General features: G+C 44.6%; 1 protein-coding gene across 1 annotated transcript; it reads left to right on the forward strand.

The window, feature by feature from the left end:
- Nucleotides 1-3,048: 3,048 nt before the first annotated feature.
- Nucleotides 3,049-6,139, forward strand: SPMIP9 (sperm microtubule inner protein 9). Its single transcript, XM_065927392.1, has 3 exons — nt 3,049-3,075; nt 3,800-3,892; nt 5,717-6,139. Exons 1-3 carry the CDS (start codon nt 3,049-3,051, stop codon nt 6,137-6,139), a joined length of 543 nt encoding a protein of 180 aa, XP_065783464.1.
- The last annotated feature ends 17,723 nt before the right edge of the window (nt 6,140-23,862 follow it).

Genomic DNA, 23,862 nt, shown 5'->3' on the forward strand with positions numbered 1-23,862 from the left:
GTGAAGTAAGTTTGGACAGAGAAAGAAAATATATGCTATCACTTACATGTGGGATCCTAAAAGAAAAATAGATAAAAATGGACTTTACAAACAGAAATAGACTCACAGATACAGAAATCAAATTCATGGTTACCAAAAGGGAAGGCGAGGAGGGATAGATTGGGAATTTGGTATTAATAGATACACACTACTATACATAAAATATATGAACAACAAGGACCTACTGTATATATGGAACTATATAGTTGCAGGGCTGGTTCTTTCTCTGCTTAGATTGCTGCTTTAATATCTCTCTCCTTTTCGGACAACCTCCACCCCAACCTGAAATGCCTCAGTCATTCTCCCATCTTGCTTATTTAAAAAAAAAAATTATTTATTTGGCTATGCTGGGTCTCAGTTGTGTCATGTGGGATCTAGTTCCCTGACCAGGGATCAAACCCATACCCCCTGCATAGGTAGCGCAGTCTTAGGTGCTGGACCACCAGGGAAGTTTCCCTCATCTTGCTTCTTCGCTGGATTTAATCACTTGGTACTTGGTTTACTCTATATCTTGTTCACACCAGAATGTAAGTCCTATGCCAGCAGGAATTTCCATCTATTTTGTTCACTGATGAATCTGCAAGGTTCAGAATGGTGCCCAACACCAAATAAGTCTTCAATAAATATTGGTTGGGTCAATGAAAGGAGTCTACAGTGTGTCTAGAGAGAAACCAAGGAAAGCTTTGTGGAAGAGGTGGCCCTTAGAGTGGATTTGTGTGTATGAGAGTAAATATATTAACATTTATGCAAATAGTATATATCTGTAAAGTTTATCGTTTGAACCATTTTAAGTTCACAGTTTGCTGGCATTAGATACTTTCACAATGGTGCACGATCATCACCACTCTATTTCCAGAACTTTTTCCTCTTTCCAAACTGAAACTTGATACCCATTCCTCCCAGCTCCCTGGCAGCCACCATTCTATTTTTTGTATCTATGAATTTGACTCAGGTATTTTATATAAATGGAATGGTGCAATATTTGTCCTTTATGGTCTAGCTTATTTCACTTAGCATGTTTTCAAGGTTCATACATGTAACATGTGCCAGATTTTCCTTCCTTTTGAAGGCTGAGTAATATTCCATTGTGTGTATACATCACAGTCTGTTCATGCATTCATCCACTGATGAACCATGGGTTGTTTCCATCCTTTGGCAATTGTGAATAATGCTGCCAGAAACACAGATGTATAAATGTCTGTTTGAGTCCCCGCTTTCAGTTCTTTTAGCTACATATTCAGAGGTGGAATTGCAGGATCAAACAGCAAATCTATCGGAGAAGGAAATGGCAACCCACTCCAGTATTCTTGCCTGGAGGATCCCATGGACAAAGGAGCCTGGCGGGCTACAGTCCATAGTGTTACAAAGAATCAGACATGACTGAAGCAGCTTAGCACGAATGCATGCACGCATGGCAAATCTATGCTTAATTTTTTGAGAAACCATCAAGCACTTATCCACAGTTGCTGCATCATTTTACGTTCCTTCCAGCAATGCACAAGTTTCTCCCCATTCTCGTCTACACTTACTATTTTTTGTTTTGGATTACAACCATCCAAATAATTGTGAAGGAGAGTGGAATTTTGACAGACAGAGGAGGGATAAGCCAGGCTTTCAGGCAACAGACGCTTGGAAGGGCTCTGGTATGAGGTGGTTTCAGTCACACAAAGTCTGATGTCATAATCCCCATGAGATTCCTTTTAACCTGCAAATAGACCGATTCAGTAGAGCTTTGGAAAGCCTTGCATCCTGGGTACCTTTCGCTGCTGCCAGGGTTCATGTTGGCTCAGGTGTGCTGGAATACCATCAGCTCTCCGTGAGAGAGGGTGGGCCAGGGATAAGGGGACTGACACACAGGAGGTGGGCCGGTCACCCCATCACAATGCCCAGGGACTGTGACCAAAATAGGCAACATCGTATGGGTCAGGGTTCATCTCACAGACTGCTGTGGTGAGGGACACAGCCGCAAGACTGTCCAGGTGGCAGGGACACTTGGAATTGGCAGGGCTGAAACATCATTATCCTCTTGGCAGAAGGAAGGGTAGGTGCTGTTTGCATTGAAGTTGCCCCCCTGTCTGGGAGGGGAACTGTCTATGTACAAAAAGGAAGGGACACGGGGGCTATTTGGGGTCTCTCAACCACCCTGATGGTCCACGGTCCCTGAATGGAATGGTGCTCAGGGCAGGATGCCATGGGAATGAAATGGAGGAGCCATCCAGAACCTAGAGAGCCAAGTACATGAGACAGAGTGGGCTCAGAGAGCTCCCCCAAGCCCAGGCAGAAAGGCCTCCCCACTAAGATATCAGGATTGGGGGGTGATTGGACCCATCCGTGGCTGTCGTCCACCGAGAATGCAGAGCCTCAAAACCTTCACTCTAGATCCCTTCGGTCTCCACTAGAAACATAGTTTGTGCTTCTGCATCAGGATGCCTCTGAGTTCCAGGCCTGACCGTTGCTTTCTCCGGGCTGTTCAGAACCCTGGCTCCTAGGCACCCCGTGCACTGTGGTCATCCCGGCTCTGGGAGCACATTCTGTTTGCATGAGTGCTAAGTCGCTTCAGTCGTGTCTGGCTCTTTGCGACCCCCGTGGACTGTAGCCTGTCCGGCTCCTCTGTCCATGGGACTCTCCAGGCGAGAATACTGAAGTGGGTCGAAATGGGCCAGGGTGGAAACGACTTAGCAAAACTTTGCAAATGCTAAAAACTGGGGTTTATTTGCCTCCCCCGCCCAAAAGGAGAGTGCTAACATTTACTAGCACAACACTTGCCTTGCTACCAGATTCACCTCTGCCTGAGGGGTAAATCTGATGTTCTCAACAACTGTGATTCCCTCTGAGTCCTGCTGGAGCCCCCTTGCCCCAGGACCCCTGTCCACCAACCCATTTATCCCTGCTGCCATCACCAGGGCCTGGCGATTGAGTAATGTGATTGGTTGGCGGAGCTTTAGACTATATTCCCTGCCTGTGGCAGAAGCAGGGCTAACCAGCTTGTCTGTGTCTAGGTCGTCTGCTATGTCAGGCATGGTGTTCCCTGGACAGGTGAGTGTTGTGAGCTTCTGACCGCTGTGACCACCTCAAGATTGTCAAGTGTTGACAAACAGCCACAGGGAGGACCAGGCTCCTTGAAGCTCCTTCTGGTTACCATCCCTGCGTGGCGTTCTTTTTTTTTTAAATAAGCAGAAGAAAGTTAAGAGTTTACAATTTTCTGGAGATTCCTTTACTTGCTTAGTGTACATGTATTGGTCACCCTAGGTGTGTTGGGCAATGCATTGGGCTTTGAGGTTGAAGCGATGCTTAAAATTAAATCCTAATCCTTCACTAAGTCAGTGATAGCACACCATGATAACTGCTGTAGTGAGGGATGTAAAATGTGCCGTAGAAGCAGAGGAACAAGAGTTTAATTGTTGGAAGGTAGAGAGAGATGGGAGGAAGATATTTGGGGGGAAGGGATTTAATATGGGTTTTGGAGGAGGTGTAGGAGTTTGCTAGCAGGTGAAGAATACAGCTCATGTTTTTAGCCGGAGATAAGAATGTGTGCCAGCCACTTGGAAGAGTCAAAAGAAGTGAGGCTGGAGTAATGGGCAGAGTTGGGCCAAGGGGGTTGAGATGGTAGAGTCAAGTAGAAGCCAGATCATGAAGAGCTCCAAATTCCAGGCTCAAAAGTTAACCTTTGTCCTACAAACAATGAGAAGTCATTGAAAGCTTTTAAGTGGAAGAACGACAGGATGAAATCTCTTGTTTAGTGTTCTCCCTTAACTTTTAGGCTCCTGTGGATTTGGACATATACCAAAGCTCCTACATGATCGACTATAAACCCTATGGGAAACACAAATATGCCAGGGTCACATCAGAAGAGGTAAGAAGTCACTCAGTCCTGCCTTCCATTCAATGGCCCACTGAAATCCTCTTTATCCATTTTTATTGTGAGTGTGGACATTGAGGGCACTTACTGAGAACAATATCTGAAGCCAGGAGATCTAAAGAGGTATTCTGTGTGTATGTGTGTGTACTGTTTTATTTATTTTTTGGCCATGCCTCGGGGCATGTGGGATCTTCCCAACCAGGAATGGAACCAGTGCCCGCTGCAGTGGGAGGGCAGAGTCTTAGCCACTGGATCACCCAGGAAGTTCATGTGTGTTGTTTTCAATTATACACCAAGTATGTCATCCATACGACACATAGTAAATAATAAACATTTACAGTTTAAATAATGTTGATAAAGCAGCAGCTAGTAGCTCAGACAGTAAAGCATCTGCCTGCAATGAAGGAGACCTGGGTTCCATCCCTGGGTCAGGAAGATGCCTTGGAGAAGGAAATGGCAACCCACTCCAGTATTCTTGGCCTGGAGAATCCCATGGACAGAGGAGCCTGGTGGGCTACAGTCCGTGGGGTCACAAAGAGTCAGACACGACTGAGCATGCACACACACAATGTTGATAAACTCCAATGTACCTATTATCAGTCAGCTTAGAACACAACACTTTAGAGCACTGCGTGCCCCTCCCTATTCCCACCCCTCCCCCAACTTCCAGAGGTAATCATTCTTCTGAGTTTTGGATTAAGCACTCTCTCGTGTGTGTGTGGTAGCTCAGACGGTAAAGTGTCTGCCTACAATGCGGGAGACCCAGGTTTGATCCCTGGGTCTCTCCTGAAGAAGGAAATGGCAACCCACTCCAGTATTCTTGCCTGGGAAATCCCATGGACTGAGGATCCTGGTAGGCTACAGTCCAAGTGGCAAAATTCCAGTCTGTGACTTGTCATTTCACTCTTTCACTGAACAGAAATATATCAGTCTTTTCCTTTATCATTTGCTCTTTTTATTGTTGCTTAGTTGCTAAGTCGTGAATGTCCAACTCTTTTGAGACCCCATGGACTGTAGCACAACAGGCTCCTCTGTCCATGGGATTCTCCAGGCAAGAATACTGGAGTGGATTGCCATTTCTTTCTACGGGGGATCTTCTTGACCCAGGGATCAAAACTGCGACTCCTACACTACAGGCAGATTCTTTACCACTGAGCCACTTGGGAAACCCTTGCTCTTTATAAGTCTTATTCAAGACATCTTTTTCTATCTTGAGGTAACCCCATTAAAATTAAGAAGAAGATCTATACAAACAAAGGTGGAACAGTTTCTGAGATTAAATTATTTAGGAGAAGCAAAGTGCAGACTGAAATAATAATATATATCACTTGTGTACAGAGGAAAGGCATCTGGATATATACATATAAGTTTACATGTACATAAAATATTTCTAATAAGACACAGAACACTCTGATGACAGTGGTTGTCCCCAGAAATGGGACCTGAGAAAGAAGGAGAGTAGGAAATAGACTTACTTTTCACTATAAACCCTTTTGTACTATTTCAGTACATCCTTCTGTTGTATATATTACCATTCAAAAACTATTTAATCTCTGGAAAATAAAGAAAAGCATACCCTGTCTCATTTGTTTATTTACTTTTAAATTTGATTTTCTTTTTTTTGGCCGCCTTGCAGTATGTGGGATCTTAGATCTCCAACCAGGGATTGAACCCATGCCCCCTATAGTGGAATCATGGTATCTTAACCACTGGACTGCCAGGGAAGTCCCAAGTGTGCTCTGTTGTGGAGACTTCCTGGGAAGAAGCTCCACTGTTGCCTCTCTCAGCCCTCTTTTTGCGTATGGTTTATTTCCACAGCAAGCAAAGCTGGACACCCAACTCCGGGACAAAGAGTTCTACAGACCTACCCCCAACCCCAACCCCAAGCTAGAAGATGGATACCCTGCCTTCAAAAGACCCCACATGACCGCCAAGGACCTGGGGCAACCTGGCTTCTTCCCACCACAGGACCATGTGGCCCCAGTGGAGGATGAATGTAGGTTCACCAGCATCTGTCCATCCGTGTACCCAGCTTCCCATGCTCTGTACCTGGCCCACGGCGACCCGAACCGGATTCGACAGAGTGCCGACTTCCCCTGTCTTCTGGAGCCTGAGCGCCAGCCTGCCCCAGACGTGGGCAAAGGCTACTTTCTACTGCCCGGCTGTGCCTGCCCTTATCACGGTACCGTCAAGGTTCCCATATTGAACCGATGGGGGCCCTTGATGCCATTTTACCAGTAGGTAGGCTGAGAACACCTTCCAAGGGCTCTGTGGAAATTCCTCCCTCTCACAAGGAAATCCCTTGGAGTATGGATCGGAGAACTAAAAATAAAACTCCGGAAAGATGATCCAGTGGCACCAAGACTGTGCTTGTTTGACTTGGCCTGCCTGATTTGACTTGACTCCCTGGCCTGCCCTGGGGCACAGCATCCCCTCCATAGAAGGAAGATGGGAGGGAGGGAAGAAGGGAATCTGGTATGTATGAAGGGCTGGGATATGTGTGTTTCAGTATAATTAAGAACCCTGCTATAAGGAGTCTTACAAAAGGGAAAGTAATCACGTTTCCCATAGTCATTGAATGTTGGGTATGATTGTAAACCTTAAAATGCTGTTGGATAACTTTTTACCTCAATGCTCTTAATTCATTCCGCACTCCCACCCTTGTAGCAATCAACAGTAACCATTTAGACGGCTTCATTTCCCATGTTTCTTCTTGCTCAGTGGACCTTGGGGAACACAAATGTAAGAGTCAGTTAGGAAACAGTCTAAGGTGCTGTAACAAAGAGAACCAAAGTACAAAGTCTTGAATAATGTACTAGTTTGTCTCTTATCTAGCAGTTTAGAGGTAAGCAGGTGAGAGAAATGGCATTCTTTGCAGCAGTTTCTAGCTCTGAGTCCCAGGTGACTGCTGTGGAGTCCATTGTGTCCCCCATCCAAATTCATATGTTGAAATCCTAACCTTTAACGTGACTGTATTTGGAGACAGGGCCTTTCAGTTCAGTTCAGTCACTTAGTCACGTCCGACTCTTTATGACCCCATGGACTTAGGGGGTAATTAAGGTTAAATGAGGTCAAAAGGGTGAAGCCTTAATCTGAAAAGACTGGTGGTCTTTAAAAAGAAAAAGAAAAAACTAAACACACGCACACACAAAGAAAGAGAACTCCACACACACACACACACACACACACACACACACTCCAAAGAAAGGCTATGTGAAGATGGAGCAAAACGTTAGCCTGGGAGCGGTAAAGAGGTCTCACCCTGCCAGATCTTAATCTGGGATCCTCCAGCCTCCAGAACTGGAAGAAAGTTAATTTCTGACTGTTGTACTTTGTTATGGCAGCTGAACAGACTCATATAGTGGCTGATACTGTGACTGAAAGCTTTCAGTTAGCAGAGAGTTAGAAGCAGGGCTTTCCTGGTGACTCAGTGAGGAAGAATGCACCTACCAATGCGGGAGACCCGAGTTTGATCCCTGGTCCAAGAAGATCCCAGGGCCACAGAGTGGCTACGCCTGTGAGCCACAACCATTGAGCCTGTGCTCTGGAGCCCGTGTACTCCAACTGCTGAAGTCCGCATGCCCCAGGGGGGTTCTGCACGAGAGAAGCCACCGCAATAAGCCCTTGCATCACATCAAAGAGTAGCCCCTGCTCACCACAACTAGAGAAAAGTCCTCATAGCAACAAAGACCCAGCAGAGCCAAAAATAAATAAATAAAATAAGTTCACACTTCTAAAAAAAACAATGTAAGTAAGAAACAACCAGCGGGATTCGGGCAATGTCCCTTTTAGGGGCACAATGCAGAAATGACCCTCTTCACTTCCAGTCTTGTCCTCTTGGCCAGAGCTCAGCCACATGGTCCCACCCAACTGCAAGAAAGGCTGGGAAACATAATCTTTGTCCCCGGTGGCCATGCACCCAGCTAAAAGCGAGAAGTTAATGTAGAAGGAAAGGTCGGACTTTGGCAGATGATTATCCATTTTTGCCATGACACATGAGAAGGCTTCTGCTTTATAGGATCACACTAAACACTGGTGTTTCTGTAAAGAATCTTGTTAAAATGCAGATTCCAGTTCAGTAGGTCAAGGATGAGGACAAGGGACTTCCCTGGCAATCCAGTGGTTAAGACTTCTCCTTCCAATGCAGAGGACGTAGGTTCGATTCCTGGTCGAGGAGCTAAGATCCCACATACCTCGCAGCCTAAAAAACATGAAAAAGAACCAATATTGTAACAAATTCAATAAAAACTTTTAAAATGATCAATGGTCCACATCAGAAAAAAAAAAGGTCAAGGGAAAAAAAAAGAATGTGGACAAGATTCTGTATTTCCAAATAAGCTCCCAGATTATGCCAGTGCTGCTGGGAGATAGATCACACTTCAGTAGTGATGCTATACACAGTACTCTATCTATTCCTTTTCACACTCCATTACTTATAGATCTAATTCTTTTTCATGACAGCCTGATAGTCCACTGAATTGATAGATTTTGATTTATTATTTTCATATTGTGGATAGTCATGCTTTTTCCAATTCCCTTTCTACAAATAATGCCACAATAATTATTCCTAAACATATATCCTTACAAGTGGTACTTTGATTTCTATTAGGCAGAATTGTACAAATGGGATTTCCAGGTCAAACCATATGCGTATATAATGTTAATAGATCCTACCAGAAGAACCCCCTTCCTGCCAGCGGTGGGTAAGAGTGCCTCTTTTCCCATCTCCCCACCAGCTTGTGGATATTATGAATCTTTAAAATTTTTGCCAGCTTGATAAAATGGAGAATGGTATCTCATCATGTTTTTGTTTTGGCGGTTTTTTTTTTTTTTCATTTTTGGCATTTTTTTTTTTGGCCACACCACAAGGCATGTGGGAATTTAGTTCTTGGATTGAAATCAAGTCCCCTGCAGTAGAAGCATGGAGTATTAACTACTGGGTCATCAGAATGTCCCAGCATGGTTTTAATTTAACTTCTAGGAATATATTGAATCTTTTGGCTACTGAATCTAGCCATTGGGTTTCTGCATTGCATCTTTCTCCCTTGAGTTATTTATCTTTTTTCTTATCAATTTATAGGAGCTTTTTGTACATTGGTTGTGATAAACTTTTATCTAGCACATGCTCCAAATATGTTCACTATTTAGTTTCAAATATAAAAATTTAAATATGTAATCTGCACATATTTTCTCTGGAATATGTTGCAAAATGAAGAAAGGTAGAAGAAAAAAAATAAACCACCTGTAATCCCACTGCTCACCAACAACTTTGATTGACTTTTTGATGCCCAGGGAGTCAAGGTAACTGTTAAATTCTTGTGCAGTGGAACCAGACAAAACTGGAATTTCACCAGTTTGGGGGAGCCAGGCAAAACTGGGGTTCCTGAGTTCACAATTTACCAGTTGAGGAGTATTCTAGAAACTTATTTCATCTCTCTGAACAGTTACTTACTCATCTGTAAGGGGTATTAATAATGCTAATACATTTTGAGTGAACATAACACCTGTGATACAGTCTGTGTTTAATTATATGCACATTTTATATGTTTATATGCATATTTACAAATCTCACACTGAATACATTATTTTACATTCTGCTTGGTCTTGTTGCATTAAGTGTACATACTGTTACTCAACCTTAAACCTTCATAAATATTATTGCACGAACGCATACCATAATTAGTATTGTTCAACATCCAAGTTTCCAATGTTGTATTTTCTCTGACAAATAATGCCACAGAATAAACATTTTTCTCCAGTTAGGTAGAAAAGGAAAGACAAAGTTACTGGGTCAAAGTGTATGAATATGTTCTTGATGCATATTACCAAATCACTTACTAAACAGGTATAGTTTTTAAATTTTATTGAAGTTGATTTGCCATGTTGTGTTGTACCTCTTAGTCCCATACCCCAATCTCTTGCCCCTCCCCCTTTCCTCTTCTCACAGGTAACCTCTAGTTCATTCTCTATGTCTGTGGGGTGTGTGTGTGTGTGTGTATGTGTGTTGCTCAATCATGTCCAACTCTGTGACCCCATGGACTATAGCCCACCAGGCTCATCTGTCCATGGGATTTCCCAGGCAAGGATACTGGAGTGGGTCGCCATTTCCTTGTGTATGTGTGTGTCTAACTGAATATATGTATAATGGAATATTAGGCTTCCCTGGAGGCTAGGATGGTAAAGAATCCGCTTGCAATGTAGGAGACCTGGGTTTGATCCTTGGGTTGGGAAGATCCCCTGGAAAAGGGAACGACAACCCACTCCAGTATTTTTGCCTGGAGAATTCCATGGACAAAGAAACTACAGTCCATGGAACCACAGAGTCAGACACCACTGAGCAACTTACACTAACTAACTAATAATGAAATATTATTCAGCCATAAAAATGAACAAAAATTTGCCCTTTGCAACAACACAAATGAATCTGGAGGGTAATATGCTTAGTGAAATAAGTCAGACAGAGGAAAGACAAATACTATATGCTTTCACTTATATGTGGAAACTAAAATATAAATGAATAACTATAACAAAACAATTGGACTCACAGATATTTGTCTCCTCATCAGTTGTAAAATGCTTCCTACCTAGTATGTTCCCTTCTCCCTCACTTGTTATATTCTTTAGTGAATTTCTTTTATCCATGCTGCCTTCCAACATGTCCATAAAAAAGGTATCTAAGAATGAAATTGCACTACTTTTCAGTACTTGTTAATAAATAACATTTTCCCCAGGGTTGTCATGTGAATCAGCTGACTGAACATATAGTTTCTTCCACAAAATGACTTAGTTGAGGTGAAAACATGAATAATAATGTGTTCTTTCTTTCTTTTTTTTTTTTAATGTCTCCCTCTCTCTTTACATGTTTCTTTTTTGAAATATTTATTTTTGACTGTGCTGGGACTTCGTTGCTGGGCACAGGCTTTCTCTAGTTGCTGCCAGCAGGGGCTACTCTCTAGTTGTGGTGCTCGGGCTTCTCAATGCGGCGGCTTCTCTCCTTGTGGTGCATGGGCTTGGTTGTTCCCAGGCACGTGGGATCTTCCCAGCCCAGCGATCCAACCCAGTGTCGCTTCCACTGCAAGGTAGATTCCTAACCACTGGACCACCACGGAAGCCCCCTTTCAGGGGTTCTTAATCTGAGGTGTTCAGGAGGTCCTAGGCTTCATCATAGCCTTACAAGGGGTGTGACTGGCTCTGCTTAAGTTAGACAATTGACCATCCAGACATGCCTGGACAGCTCCAGGACTGGACGGGGCAAGTAGACTAGCTGAGCCCTGGGTCATGTGGAGCAGGAGAGGCCAGCGGAGGGGGGTCCCAGGAGGGATCCGCTCAAAAGAGGAGGATGAGACTCCAACACGCTGCATATGAGGCACTAGCTCCACGTTCTCAAGGTCTGAAGGCTGATAAATTGGGCTTTCTCTGAGCTACAGCCACTAAAGTCCCAAGTTTCTGCCTCAAATATCTGACTTGGTTCTCCCTGCGGACGCCGCTGCAGAAGAGTCCTCTGTTGGCACAGGAGCGCCCCCTGCAGTTTCTCCTGGTATTACCCCAGAGGAACCTATGGAAAAAAGGTCGGATTATTTCTCATCTCCCTGAAAGAACCAGCCCTTTGGGGTCGTCACTGCAAAGGCCCTTCATATGTGGCATCAACCTTTCCAACTCCACCTCCCTGCCTTCCCTATACAAACACACACATTTCACACCTCTGTGCTTTGCACTTGCTGCTTCTGTCTACTAGAAAGTCCTTCTGCTTTCTCCCAACTGCATTATCACCTCCTCCAAAGAGCCTGCCTTGATATTCTCCTGCCCCCAGCAGTTTGGGTTCCTAGGTCCTTTCATTATTCCATTCTTTATAAGGATGCTCTGAGGGTTACATGAGTCAGTGCTTAGAGCTTGGCAAACAGTGAAGGCCCAATAACAATAAGATATTTTTAATTTTTATTTTTATTATCTTTAGAATTGTTAGGGCTTCCTTTGTGGTTCAGACAATACAGAATCTGCCTGCAACGCAGGAGACCTGAGTTCAATCCCTGGGTCGGGAAGATCTGCTGGAGAAGGGAATGGCAACCCACTCCAGTATTCTTGCCTGGAGAATGCCATGGACAGAGGAGCCTGGCAGGCTACAGTCTATGGGGTGGCAAAGAGTTGGACACGACTGAGCAACTAGCACTTAAAATTATTGCTGTTGTATTTATCTTGGTGGCTCCTGAGACCTGGCACATAGCAGGTGCTGGATAAACACCGAAGGAATGAATGGCAGAGGACAGGCTTTCCAAGGGGAGACTCAAAAGGGAGGTCCCAGGCCTGACCTCCAGGCATTTCTGTAGCTGCTCTCCATGCTCTGGCCTCCAGCTGCATCAGGCTCCAGACAAGGTGGTCTGTCCAACTTCAGCCAGGGAAGCTCTCTGCACCTGGTCATGTCGAGTGAAATTACCTGGGCAGACATTCTCGAAGATGGTCCACACCTTTGCTCACTGAATTCTACTCTCTACCAATCAGTCATCTTTCGGAAAAGCAGGATGGTGAGAACTTAAAATAAAGTTTGTCAACTACCCACCCCCCCCCAATCTCCCTGGCCCCATGCCTTCCTAGTCCTGACCCTAGCCTAGACTGTTTGATCAGTGGATCCAGGAGAAGCCTGCCATGGCCAACAGACATGGCAATTTTCTCAGCAGAAGGCTTTTAGCTCCATGCCTGGTTATTCCTGCAGCAGAACATGGCTGGATAGCAGCCCATCTGTCTTCATTGCTCTCCATGTTTAGAGCTCCCTGAGGTCCCCCGGCAAATGAGTAGAGCACAGAACAGGGAGCAGGGACTGTGCAGGGGACCCATGTGCCAACCCCGGTGTCAGGCCAGGCACATGTCTCATGAAATACCCATCATAACCATTGAGGAGATAATCTACCTCTCACTCTGCTTTATAGCCGAGGAACCTGAAGGATCATGTGACTTAGCCAAATGTCACAGGATTTAAAGCTTGGCTTCTTTCTTTCATGAAATCTCATTTCCATGAAAACCTTCAGTTTTCTTATCTGTAAAATGAGGATAATTATACCCATCTTACAAGGTACAAATGTGTACGTTAGTTGCTCAGTCATGTCTGACTCTTCTGTGACCCCATGGACTGTAGCCCGCCAGACTCCTCTGTCCATGGAATTCTCCAGGCAAGAATACTGGAGTGGGTTGCCATTTCCTTCTCCAGGGGATCTCCCTGGTCTAGGTATCAAGCCAGGGTCCCTGCACTGCCGGTGGATTATTTACCATCTAAACCAGTACATGACAACACAGGGAACTACACTCAGTACCTTGTAATAATCTATAGGGGAAAAGAATCTGAAACAGGATATATATATATAAAAGTGAATATATATATATATAAGTGAATCATTCTGCTGTACACCTTAAACTAACACAACATTGTAAATCAACTATATCTCAATTTAAAAAAAAGAGGTGTACTTAAAATAAAAAGAATGTACATGAATGGATATTTTAAAATTTTTGGTAAATGTTAATAAAGTGTTTTGCTTCATTTGCTTAAGACATGACACACGCACTGAGTTCCCCGCCCCCACCATGATGTCAACCTGATGGGATGTTTTTGTCATTCCTTGGCCTGGGGTGGGGCCTTGATGATGAGCCTGCAGAAACAGGACCAGGAGGCTTCTGTGAGATAATAGAACAGCCTTTACATGTGTATATTCTTCAGCGTTTACAAAACACAATCACAGATACTATCTCCCAAGATGCTCATTTCATCTCTGTGACTTAGGAATTCGTAGCCCCATTTCACGGAAGGGTAAGTACAGGCAGGGTGGGGCTGCAGACCTCAGGCTTGTACTGCCGTGTGCCCTCTTCTGGATCCACTGTGGACTGGGAACTCTGAAGTCACGCCTAGCAGGCAATACTATCTGAGCACCTTGATAAAATGCTGATTCCTCAGCCCCACCAGGTGTGGGTGGAAAGTCACTAGGTCTGGAGCAAATGTCAAGCATCTGCATTTGTATCCAGTTTACCTAGAGATTGGCTCCCTGGTGCGGTGAGAAGCAGCAGAAGAGAATGTCGAGTTCCTGAAAGTCTTGACAAGATCAGCCAGTAGTAAATCTCTGATAGAGCTAAATCACAAAGTGGGGTGCAGGAGACAGCATGGAGGGGGTGGGGGTGGGTCAGAGTAGCATCTTTTTTTTTTTTTTTTTTGGACGGCGACACAGTGGCTTATGGGATCTTCCTTCCCTAATCAGGGATTAAACCTGGATCCTTTGCCATGAGGGCTTCCCTTAGTGACTCAGCAGCAATCCGCTCCAGTATTATTGCCTGGGAAATCCCATGGACAGAGGAGCCTGGTGCATTACAGTCCATGGAGTCATAAAAGAGTCAGACACTACTTACAGACTAAACAACAAACGATAGCAATAACCTTGGCAGAGAAAGCCCCAAGTCCTAACCACTGGACCGTCAGGGAATTTCAACACCTATTTAAATGTCTCAAGAGTGTTTTGGCCATGCAACAAGCCAGAATGTGTGCATTAATTTCCAAACATCTCCCTTGTGGCTCAGTTGGTAAAGAATCCACCTGCAACGTGGGAGACCTGGGATCCATCCCTGGGTTGGGAAGATCCCCTGGATAAGGGAAAGGCTACCCACTCCAGTATTCTGGCCTGGAGAATTCCATGGACTGTACAGTCATGGGGTCACAAAGGGTCAGACACAACTGAGTAACTTTCACTTTCAAAACTTGTGTATGTGTATGTCTGTATATATATATATATATATATATATATGTATGTATATGTTTCACTTTTAAGAAGTACTTGGAGTAGTCAAACCCATAGAGACAGAAAAAAGAATGGTGATTGCCCAGGGATGGAAGGAGGTGGGAAGGTGATGATATAAAAGTTCTGGAGGGGGATTGGTGATGGTTACACAGAAGTTTGAATATACTCAATGTTACTGAACTATACACTTAAATGTGGTTGGAATGGTATATTTTATGTTATGTGTACATTTTATCACACATAAAACATATAAATATGTGTGTGTGTTAAGTGACTTGAGTCATGTCTGGCTCCTCATGTCTGGCCACCAGTCTCCTCTGTCCATGGGATTCTCCAAGAATAATGGAGTGATTTGCCATGTCCTCCTCTAGGGGATCTTCCTGACTCAGGGATTGAACCCACATCACTTTATGTTTCCTGCATTGGCAGGTAGGTTCTTTACCACCAGTGCCACCTGGGAGGCCTATATATATGTATACACATTTAGAACACAAATGAAAAAAGCATCTGAGTCCCTTACATACCAAAAAAAAAAAAAAGGCCAACAATGCAGGAGAAAAATTATTTTTGAATTCAACTCTTTACTTGTTTGCAAATATTTGTTTAATGGTATATGCCAGGCACAAGTCTAAGGGCTAGGAATATAGCAAGAACAGTAAGACAAGGAGATTCCATACCAATTGGAAAAATGATAATAAACTAAAAAGGAAAGCAAGAAGGCTGAGCACTGAAGAATTGATGCTTTTGAACTGTGGTGCTGAAGTAGACTCTTGAGAGTCCCTTGGACAGCAAGGAGATCAAACTAGTCAATCCTAAAGGAAATCAACCCTGAATATTTATTGGAAGGACTGATGCTGAAGCTAAAGCTCCAATCTTTTGGCCACCTGATGCAAAAAGCTGACTCATTGGAAAAGACCTTGATACTGGGAAAGACTGAGAGCAGGAGGAGAAGGGGGCTTCAGAGGATAAGATGGTTGGATGGCATCACTGACTCAATGGACATGAGTTTGAGCAAGCTCCGAGAGTTGGTGACGGACAGGGAAGTCTGGTGTGCTGCAGTTCATTGAGGTTGCAAGGAGTCGGACATGACTTAGCGACTGACCAACAATAGGAGAAGTTGGTAGAATTAACTATGGCCCAGTTATTTATGCTACTTGTAGGTGGCTACTCATAATTTCAATCTTCTCTCCACACTATCATACTGAGGCTAGGCTACTGGAGGAATGCTGAAATAAATGGAAAACCTCACCCACATCTATCTCAAACATTAATTTGCTTATGAATCATTTGGGTGCTCCTGTTAAAGTGTGGATTCTGAACCAGCCAGTCTGAGATGTTGGGCCTGAGATTCTGCATTTCTGCCCACACTCCTGGGCCAGCAGTTTTACTATGACTGTTGAGGCTTGTGGTTCCCAGGCTTGGTTGTATTTGGGAATCACCCGGGAGCTTAAAAAAAAGCCTGATGTCTGGACCTCACAGACAGAGAGTGCAGGTTTTTAAGGCTGGAGTGTGGCCGGGGGTTACTGGAATTTTTAAAGGTCCCAGTATTCTAACCTGCTGCAGAGATGGAAAAGCAGAGTTTTAAAAATCATCCAGGGAGCTTTTTTTTTTAAATGTAGGTTCCCAGGTAACTCAGTGGTGAAGAATCTGCTTGCCAAAGTAGGAGAGATGGGTTCCATACCTGGGATGGGAAGATCCCCTGGAGGAGGGCATGGCAACCCAATCCAGTGTTCTTGTCTGGAGAATCCCATGGACAGAGGAGTCCATGGGGTCGCAAAGAGTCGACAAGGCTTAGGGACTGAACAACAACATGTTCTAGGATAACCATTCCTAAAGGCTTTGATTCTTTAAGCCTTGGAAAAGGTTCCCAAATAAATGTGCGTTTTAGCAGGAACCCCTAGAGACTCCACTGCCCATGAACCGCTTTCACGCGGGAGCGCTCCCCCTCCCCCGCTCCAAACGATGCCCAAGGCCAGCGATTATCTGAATCAGATACAGCGGGTTTGGACTCCAGGCTCATTCAATAGCTGCATAATTGCAGGTAAATTACCTTAAAACAAAACAAAACAAAACCTTATTTGCCTTTCCCACTAAGGTTAATATAGTGTGTGGCTATTTCTGAAGAATAGATTCCACAAGGGGAATTTCTGTATCAAGAAGAATTTCTTTGCAAATTTCAACAGATACCAAAATTCATTCAAATGCATTCCTCTTTGCATTCCTAACACTGTGGAGAATTCTTTTTTTTTTTTATCACACATGCATCCCCACAGGTAAATCTTTCAAATTCTTGCCATCGACGAATGGAAAAATGGAATCCCCGTTGTTGCTTTCTTTCGTCTTTCCCTGTTGAGCAGCGAGGTTGAGTTCTCTTCATTCATATATTTATTTTAAAATATTTACAATCCTCCTGGTGTGCCTGATTATCCCTATTGTGGGTAAATCCTTCGACTTAGTTTTCCTTTCCTCCGCTATAGAATGGAGGCAATACTATCTCCCAAGGCGGTTGTGAAGATTAGAAGGGATCTCATGAATATACAGTGCTTAGTATAGGAGTGGATGTACAGTAGGCGTTCCAGAAATGTTTGCCTTTGAAACTCGCGCAGGAGCCCACCCTGCCGCGGCCAGCAGGTCTGAGCCCCAGGCAGGCTCATTCCACCCGAGGGAGCGGAGAGGGAAAGAGGGCTGGAGGTGGGAGGTAATTAACAACGCGTAGGTACCAGCTCCTCCGCGCAGCGCGCACCATTCGCGCAGCGCCCGCGCTCCATCACATCCCCACTGAAGTGCCCTCTGTCCAGTTCGCCTTCCTGCATCTGCTCCGCAAAAGGACAAGCCACTGGGCCGACTAGGTGGCCGACTAGGTACCACCCAGTCAAATCCCCCGGCCTTCCCTGGGTGTCTTATCGCCCCCACGTGGTCGATCGGAGCTCTCTTCCTCCGCGACCAGTCTTTGCACCAATAACAATTCCTGGCGCCGCTCCCGGCTGCGCAGGAGCCAGACCTCAGAGAATAGGAGTCTCATCCACATACCTTTGGTCTCCAAACCCTCTGGCCACCCTGCGCTCCGGCTCCCCGCGGAGTCAAACCAAGGAAGATTCTCAGGCTGCCCTGTTGACCTGAAGCTTAGGGTCAAAGTTCTGAAAGAAAGGGGAATTTTCAGCACCACCCCCCACCTGCCTGGCCCCACAGGGCAGCCCCACACCCCTCGGCTAACAAAGGGCGTCTCTTGATTACTTTAATAATAACCACACTTTCACCTTAACCAAACACATTATCCTCGTAACATCAACTGTCAGCCTCTGGTCTTCGTCATATGTGTATTCAATGTCTGTAGTTTTGCAGAAACTATTTTACTTTGGGATCTTTCCTGCTTTCATCTCATTTTTCCTTCCTTTCTACTCCTTGAGGGTAGTTAGCAGCCAGGGGTTCTTTCTCTACCTTCCCCTCCCCCCTCATCAGATAATCGTAGATTTGCATGTATGCACGTTTGTGTGACTCTTTAACTCAAATTATGTCACTTAATCCTCATAGTAACTCTGCAACAAATTATGCCCATTTTGTTCATTTATTTTTGACTGTGCTTGGTCTTTGTTGCTGCTCGGGCTTTTCTCTGGTTGCGGGCAACAAGTGGAGATCAATATTCATTGCAGTGTGTGGGTTTCTCATTGCAGTGGCTTCTCTTGTGGAGCATGGACTCTCGGGCACTCTGGCTTCAGTAGTTGCAGCTTGCAGGCTTGGTTGCTGTTTGGCAACTGGGATCTTCCCAAATTAGGGATTGAAACCCTGTCTCCTGCATTGGCAGGTAGATTCTTTTCCACTGAGACACCAGGGAAGCCCTATTTGTTTACTTCTGTTGTTTTATTTTTTGGCCGTGCCGCAGGGCCTGGGGGATCCTAGTTCCCAGATCAGGGATGGAATCCGAGCTCCCTGCATTGGCCAGGGGGGAGTCTTAATCACTGGACCACCAGGGAAGTCCCAAATTATACCCATTTTAGAGTTGAGGAAACTGAGGTTATGATTTTGTTTTCATTTCTATTTATTGAGTGCTTACTACTTGTAGAATTCTGTGCTAAACGTTATATATCTTATCCCCTTGATCTTCAAAACCTGTTACTTGCAGTTGTGGAAACAGATTAGAGCCCTCAAGGAAAATTATGATAAACAAGTAAATAGTAATACGGCTGATTGTGGCTACAAAGCAGTCTCTCTTGTTACCTGTCACTCTTTGAAATCGCCCTCTGGATTGAAGGAAATTCAGAGAAGTGAAATTGTGGGTAGTGGGATGATAAGTGTATCATTACAAACTTCCTGTTATGTGACCATAGTTATTTTAACAATGGTGTTGGTTCCTTATGGATAAAATGGCGGTGAAAATATCTGAGTTGCAGAGGGCCCAGCAGAATTAAATGAGACCATATCACATCTGTCTGAACTATAAAGAGCAGGATACAAAGATGAGATCAATTAAAATAGTGGAAATAGTGGAAAGTTTGCTGGTTTCCTTTTTTCTTGTTTTATTAATTATTGTTATTATTTGATACTTTATAATTTTATTTTTATTTACTTGTTTAGTTTTGGCTGTGCTGTGTTTTCATTGCTGTAAAGACTTTTCTCTAGTTGTGGTGAGCGGGGGCTACTCTCCAGTTTCCATGCGCGGACTTCTCATTGTGGTGGCTTGTTTCTCTTGTTGCCCAGCTCGGGCTCTGGGTCTCACAGGCTTCAGCAGCTTCGGCTCCCAGGCTCCAGAGCACAGGCTCAGAAGTTGTGGTGCATGGCCTTAGTTGCTCTGTGCATGTGGAATCCTCCCAGACCAGGGATCGGACCCATGTCCCCTGCATTGGCAGTCGAATTGTTTATCACTGAGCCGCCAGGGAAGCCCTTGGGTATCGTTAATCCTGAAAATAGTGCATCTGTTGGAAGAGATCAAACGATGGGTGAGATGAAGATTGGAGTTAATAATCTCTTCCCTTGACCCTCCTCCCCTACTCCTCTCTCCTGAGGTAACCAGTGTGGCGTTTGGTGTAGATACTTCTAAACTTTATCCCGATGAAAATATTCCATTCAAACAGATATAGAAGCCATTCCATTTGGCTGCAATCATACTACTCACACTCCTCTGCAACCTGGAGATTTGTTGCTTATCTGCTTCACAGACATTTAATCATTCCATCTAGGCTGCTGACTCATTTGCAACATATCAGAGTACAAATGTATCTTCATCTATTCAGCCATTAGTCTGAGTATTTCTTGAAAAGGATCTTTTGAAGAAAGAACACCCTTTCTTTTCCTTTTTCCCTTCATTACTTCTCAGTATCAAAGCCTCTCCCTGCAACTGGGCAAATTTGTGATCTTTCTGGGGAGTGCAAATTTCCTCTGTCTCCTGAAAGCACCTGAGTTCTGACTGGTAAACTCTACCTTGTCTGGGCTCCTCTTCCTACCCATGCTCTTGCTGCTAGCAACAAAGCAGATGCCAAGGTTGAGCTGATCCCAACCTTGCTGTTATCCTTCCTGACGTATTCTCTGAGTGAGCTCTTGTTGTTCAATAGCTCAATCATGTCCGACTCTTTGCGACCCCATGGACTGCATCACACCAGGCTTCCCTGTCCATCACCGTCTCCCAGAGTTTGCTCATTTCATGTTCATTGAGTTGATGATGTCATCCAACCATCTCATCTTCTGTCACCCTCTTCTCCTCCGGCCCTCAATCTTTCCCAGCATCAGGGTCTTTTCCAATAAGTCGGCTCTTTGCATCTGGTGGCCAAAGGATTGGCGCTTCAGCTTCAGCATCAGTCCTTCCAATGAATATTCAGGGTTGATTTCCTTTAGGATGGACTGGTTTGATCTCCTTGCTGTCCATGAAACAGTAAGGAAAGAGTGAGTTCTAAAAGTCCTTGTCTCCCAATTCATCCCACCCCCTTCCCTTCCCCAGATACCCATACATTTGTTTGCTTGTTCTCTGTGTCTCTTATTTCTGCTTTGCAAATAGGTTCATCTGTACCATTTTTCTAAATGAATTGTGAGATTGGGAAAGGATATATATACTGTTGATACTGTATATAGCAAATAGGTTACTAATAAGAACCCACTGTATAGCTCAGAGAACTCAGTACTCTGTGGTGACCTAAATGGGAAGGAAATTTTAAAAAGGAGGGGGTATATGTATACATGTGGCTGGCTCACTTTGCTGTACAGTAGAAACTACACAACACTGTAAAGCAACTCTACTCCAGGAAAAATTGATTTTTAAAAAGTTAAAGTAGAATTACAAAAAAATCGCAAAATAAAAGCTCCCTTCTTTTCAGGAGGCAGAAGACAAGGAGCCTCCCACTGCAACAGCCCCTGGAGAAATCTTTCCATACCCAGCCCTAAAGAGTGATGACAGAGGAGCAGCCCCTGGGCTACCGGGAGCGAGCCCAGGTTTAATCACTGGACGAGGAGTGTCTTCTGGCTCCCACAGACCAGGCTCAGGCCCTTGGCCCCCTCTGCTGGGTGAAGGCCTCTCTCTCTCTCTCTCTCTCTCTCTCTGTGACTCCTCCCTCCAGTCCATTCTCTTCCTCGCTTGCCACAGGGATCTTAAGGATCACATCACATCTGAGTCTCCCTGGCTCAGAAACTTGGAATGGTTTCCCATTTTCTCCTGACTAAAGCCCCAGGTTTTTGTTTTTGTTTTTGTTTTTTTAACCACAGAGACCTGGGAAATCCATTATTTTCAAAAGGCAACAATCTGTCCCCAAACCACCTCCTCCTTCTTTTAGATTCTATGGAAGTTTCTGCACCAGAAATCCAAGAGCCTGGGAAAGGAGGTAGGAGGGAAGTTCAAGAGGGAGGGGACATCCACGGGGTTGCAAAGAGTGGGACACAACTGAGCAACTGAATTGACTGACTGACTGACTGAATTATTCACTTAATTCCAGTGTCCCTGGCCTTCCTGCCTCATAAATAATTGTCAAGTTCTTCTATTTCTCTCCGCTCCCACTACAGAGATCTCACTTTCTCATTCCTCCCCTCCCCATCAAGCCTTTGATTGGGCTGTTCCTCCTGCTTTCCCCATTTTTCTTATTGCACCAGCCCGAGCAGGGGAAGCAGTGAAAGAAGCTACTCTCTTGCTCTACAGAGGGATGCTGAGCCAAGGATGAGGGATGCTAAAGCTGTTGGAAGTAGCCAGTACATATTGCCCTGGGTTTATTATTTTAAGTCATTGTCCACTTGAGGAATTTAAAAGTATCTCATTGCAGAAGCATTATGGGACTTGTGATGGTTAAATTTTTTTATGTCTGGCATGTTTAAGTCAGTCACTGTGGACCTGCTTGTTATATTGTTCTCATGATGCCTGGAAGAGGGGGAATACCTTTATAGGTGGAAGAGTGTTTTCTATTCCAGCTCTCAACTACAGATTTTCCTCAACTTATCATGGAGTTACATACCCATAAACTCCTAAGTCGAAAATGCATTTAAAACAGCCAACCTTCTGAATATCATAGCCTCATTTATTTTAAATGTTCTCGGAATATTAACCTCAGTTCAGTTCAGTCACTCAGTCGTGTCCGACTCCGCAATTCCTGTGGATAGCAGCACACCAGCCTTCCCTGTCCATCACCAACACCTGGAGCTTACTCAAACTCATGTCCATGGTGTCAGTGATGCCATCCAACTATCTCATCCTCTGTCATCCCCTTCTCCTCCTGCCTTCAATCTTTCCCAGCATCAGGGTCTTTTCCAAGGAGTCAGTTCTTCACACCAGGTGGCCAAAGTACTGAAGCTGCAACTTCAGCATCAGTCCTTTCAATGAATATTCAGGACTGATTTCCTTGGGATTGACTGGTTTGATCTTGCAGTCCAAGGGACTGTCAAGAGTCTTCTCCAACACCACAGATCAAAAGCATCAATTCTTTGGTGCTCAGCTTTCTTTATGGTCCAACGCTCACATAAATACATGACCACTGGAAAAACCATAGCTTTGACTATACGCACCTTTGTTGGCAAAGTAATGTCTCTGCTTTATAATACACTGTCTAGGTTGGTCATAACTTTTCTTCCAAGGAGCAAATGTCTTTTAATTTCATGGTTTCAGTCACCATCTGCAGTGAGTTTGGAGCCCAAGAAAATAAAGTCTGTCGCTGTTTCCATTGTTTCTCTGTCTATTTGCCATGAAGCGATGGGACCAGATGCCATGATCTTAGTTTTTTGAATGTCGATTTAAACCAGGTTTTTTACTCTCCTTTTTCACTTCCATTAAGAGGCTCTTTAGTTCCCCTTCACTTTCTGCCATAAGGGTGATGCCATCTGCCTATCAGTCAGGCAAAATCTTCAAATACAAAGCCTATCTATTATTTTTAATTGCACTGGGTCTTTCATCGCTGTGGCAGGCTCTCCTAGTTGTGGTGAGCGGGTACTACTCTCTAGTTGCGGTGTGCACGCAGGCTTCCCATTGCAGTGGCTTCTCCTGTTGCAGAGCACAGGCCAGGGGCACGAACTTCAGCAGCTGCAGCACGCGGGCTCGGTAGTTGTGCCCCTGGAGCTCTGGAGCGCGGGCTCAGTACTTGTGGCTCACAGGCTTAGCAGCTCTGTGGCATGTGGAATCTTCCCGGACTGGGAATTGAACCTGTTCCGCTGCTTTGGCAGGTGGGTTCCTATCCACTGAACTACCAGGGAAGTCCTCATTTTTTTTTAATACAGTACTGAAAGTGAAAAACAGGATAGCTGTCTGGGTGCAGAATGATTTTAAGTGTACTGGTTGTTTCTCTTCCTAAATGTGTGGCTGAATTCCCAGCATCACTAGAGAGTATGTCATACAGTGTATCACTAGCCCAGGAAGAGATCAAAATTTTAAATTCAAAGTACAGTTTCTACTGAATGTATATCACTTTCACGTCACTATAACGTCCAAAGATCCTGTTTGAAAGGTCTGTGGAAGTGAAGTGAAAGTTGCTCAGTTGTCTCTGACTCTTTGTGACCCCATGGACTGTCCATGGAATTCTCCAGGCCAGAATCCTGGAGTGGGTAGCCTTTCCCTGCAGGGGATCTCCCCAACCCAGGGATCAAACCCGGGTCTCCCGCACTGCAGGTGAATTCTTTACCAGTTGAGTTACAAGGGAAGCCCCTGAAAGGTCCGCATTTACTTCCAAACTTCTTGGGAGAAAAGGCGAAAATGAGCCCCCTGGTGGCAGTTACGGTGGTTGCAGGACTAGAATC

The sequence above is a fragment of the Muntiacus reevesi genome, chromosome 3 (genome assembly GCF_963930625.1).
Source record: "Muntiacus reevesi chromosome 3, mMunRee1.1, whole genome shotgun sequence".
Taxonomy (NCBI): Eukaryota; Metazoa; Chordata; class Mammalia; order Artiodactyla; family Cervidae; genus Muntiacus; species Muntiacus reevesi.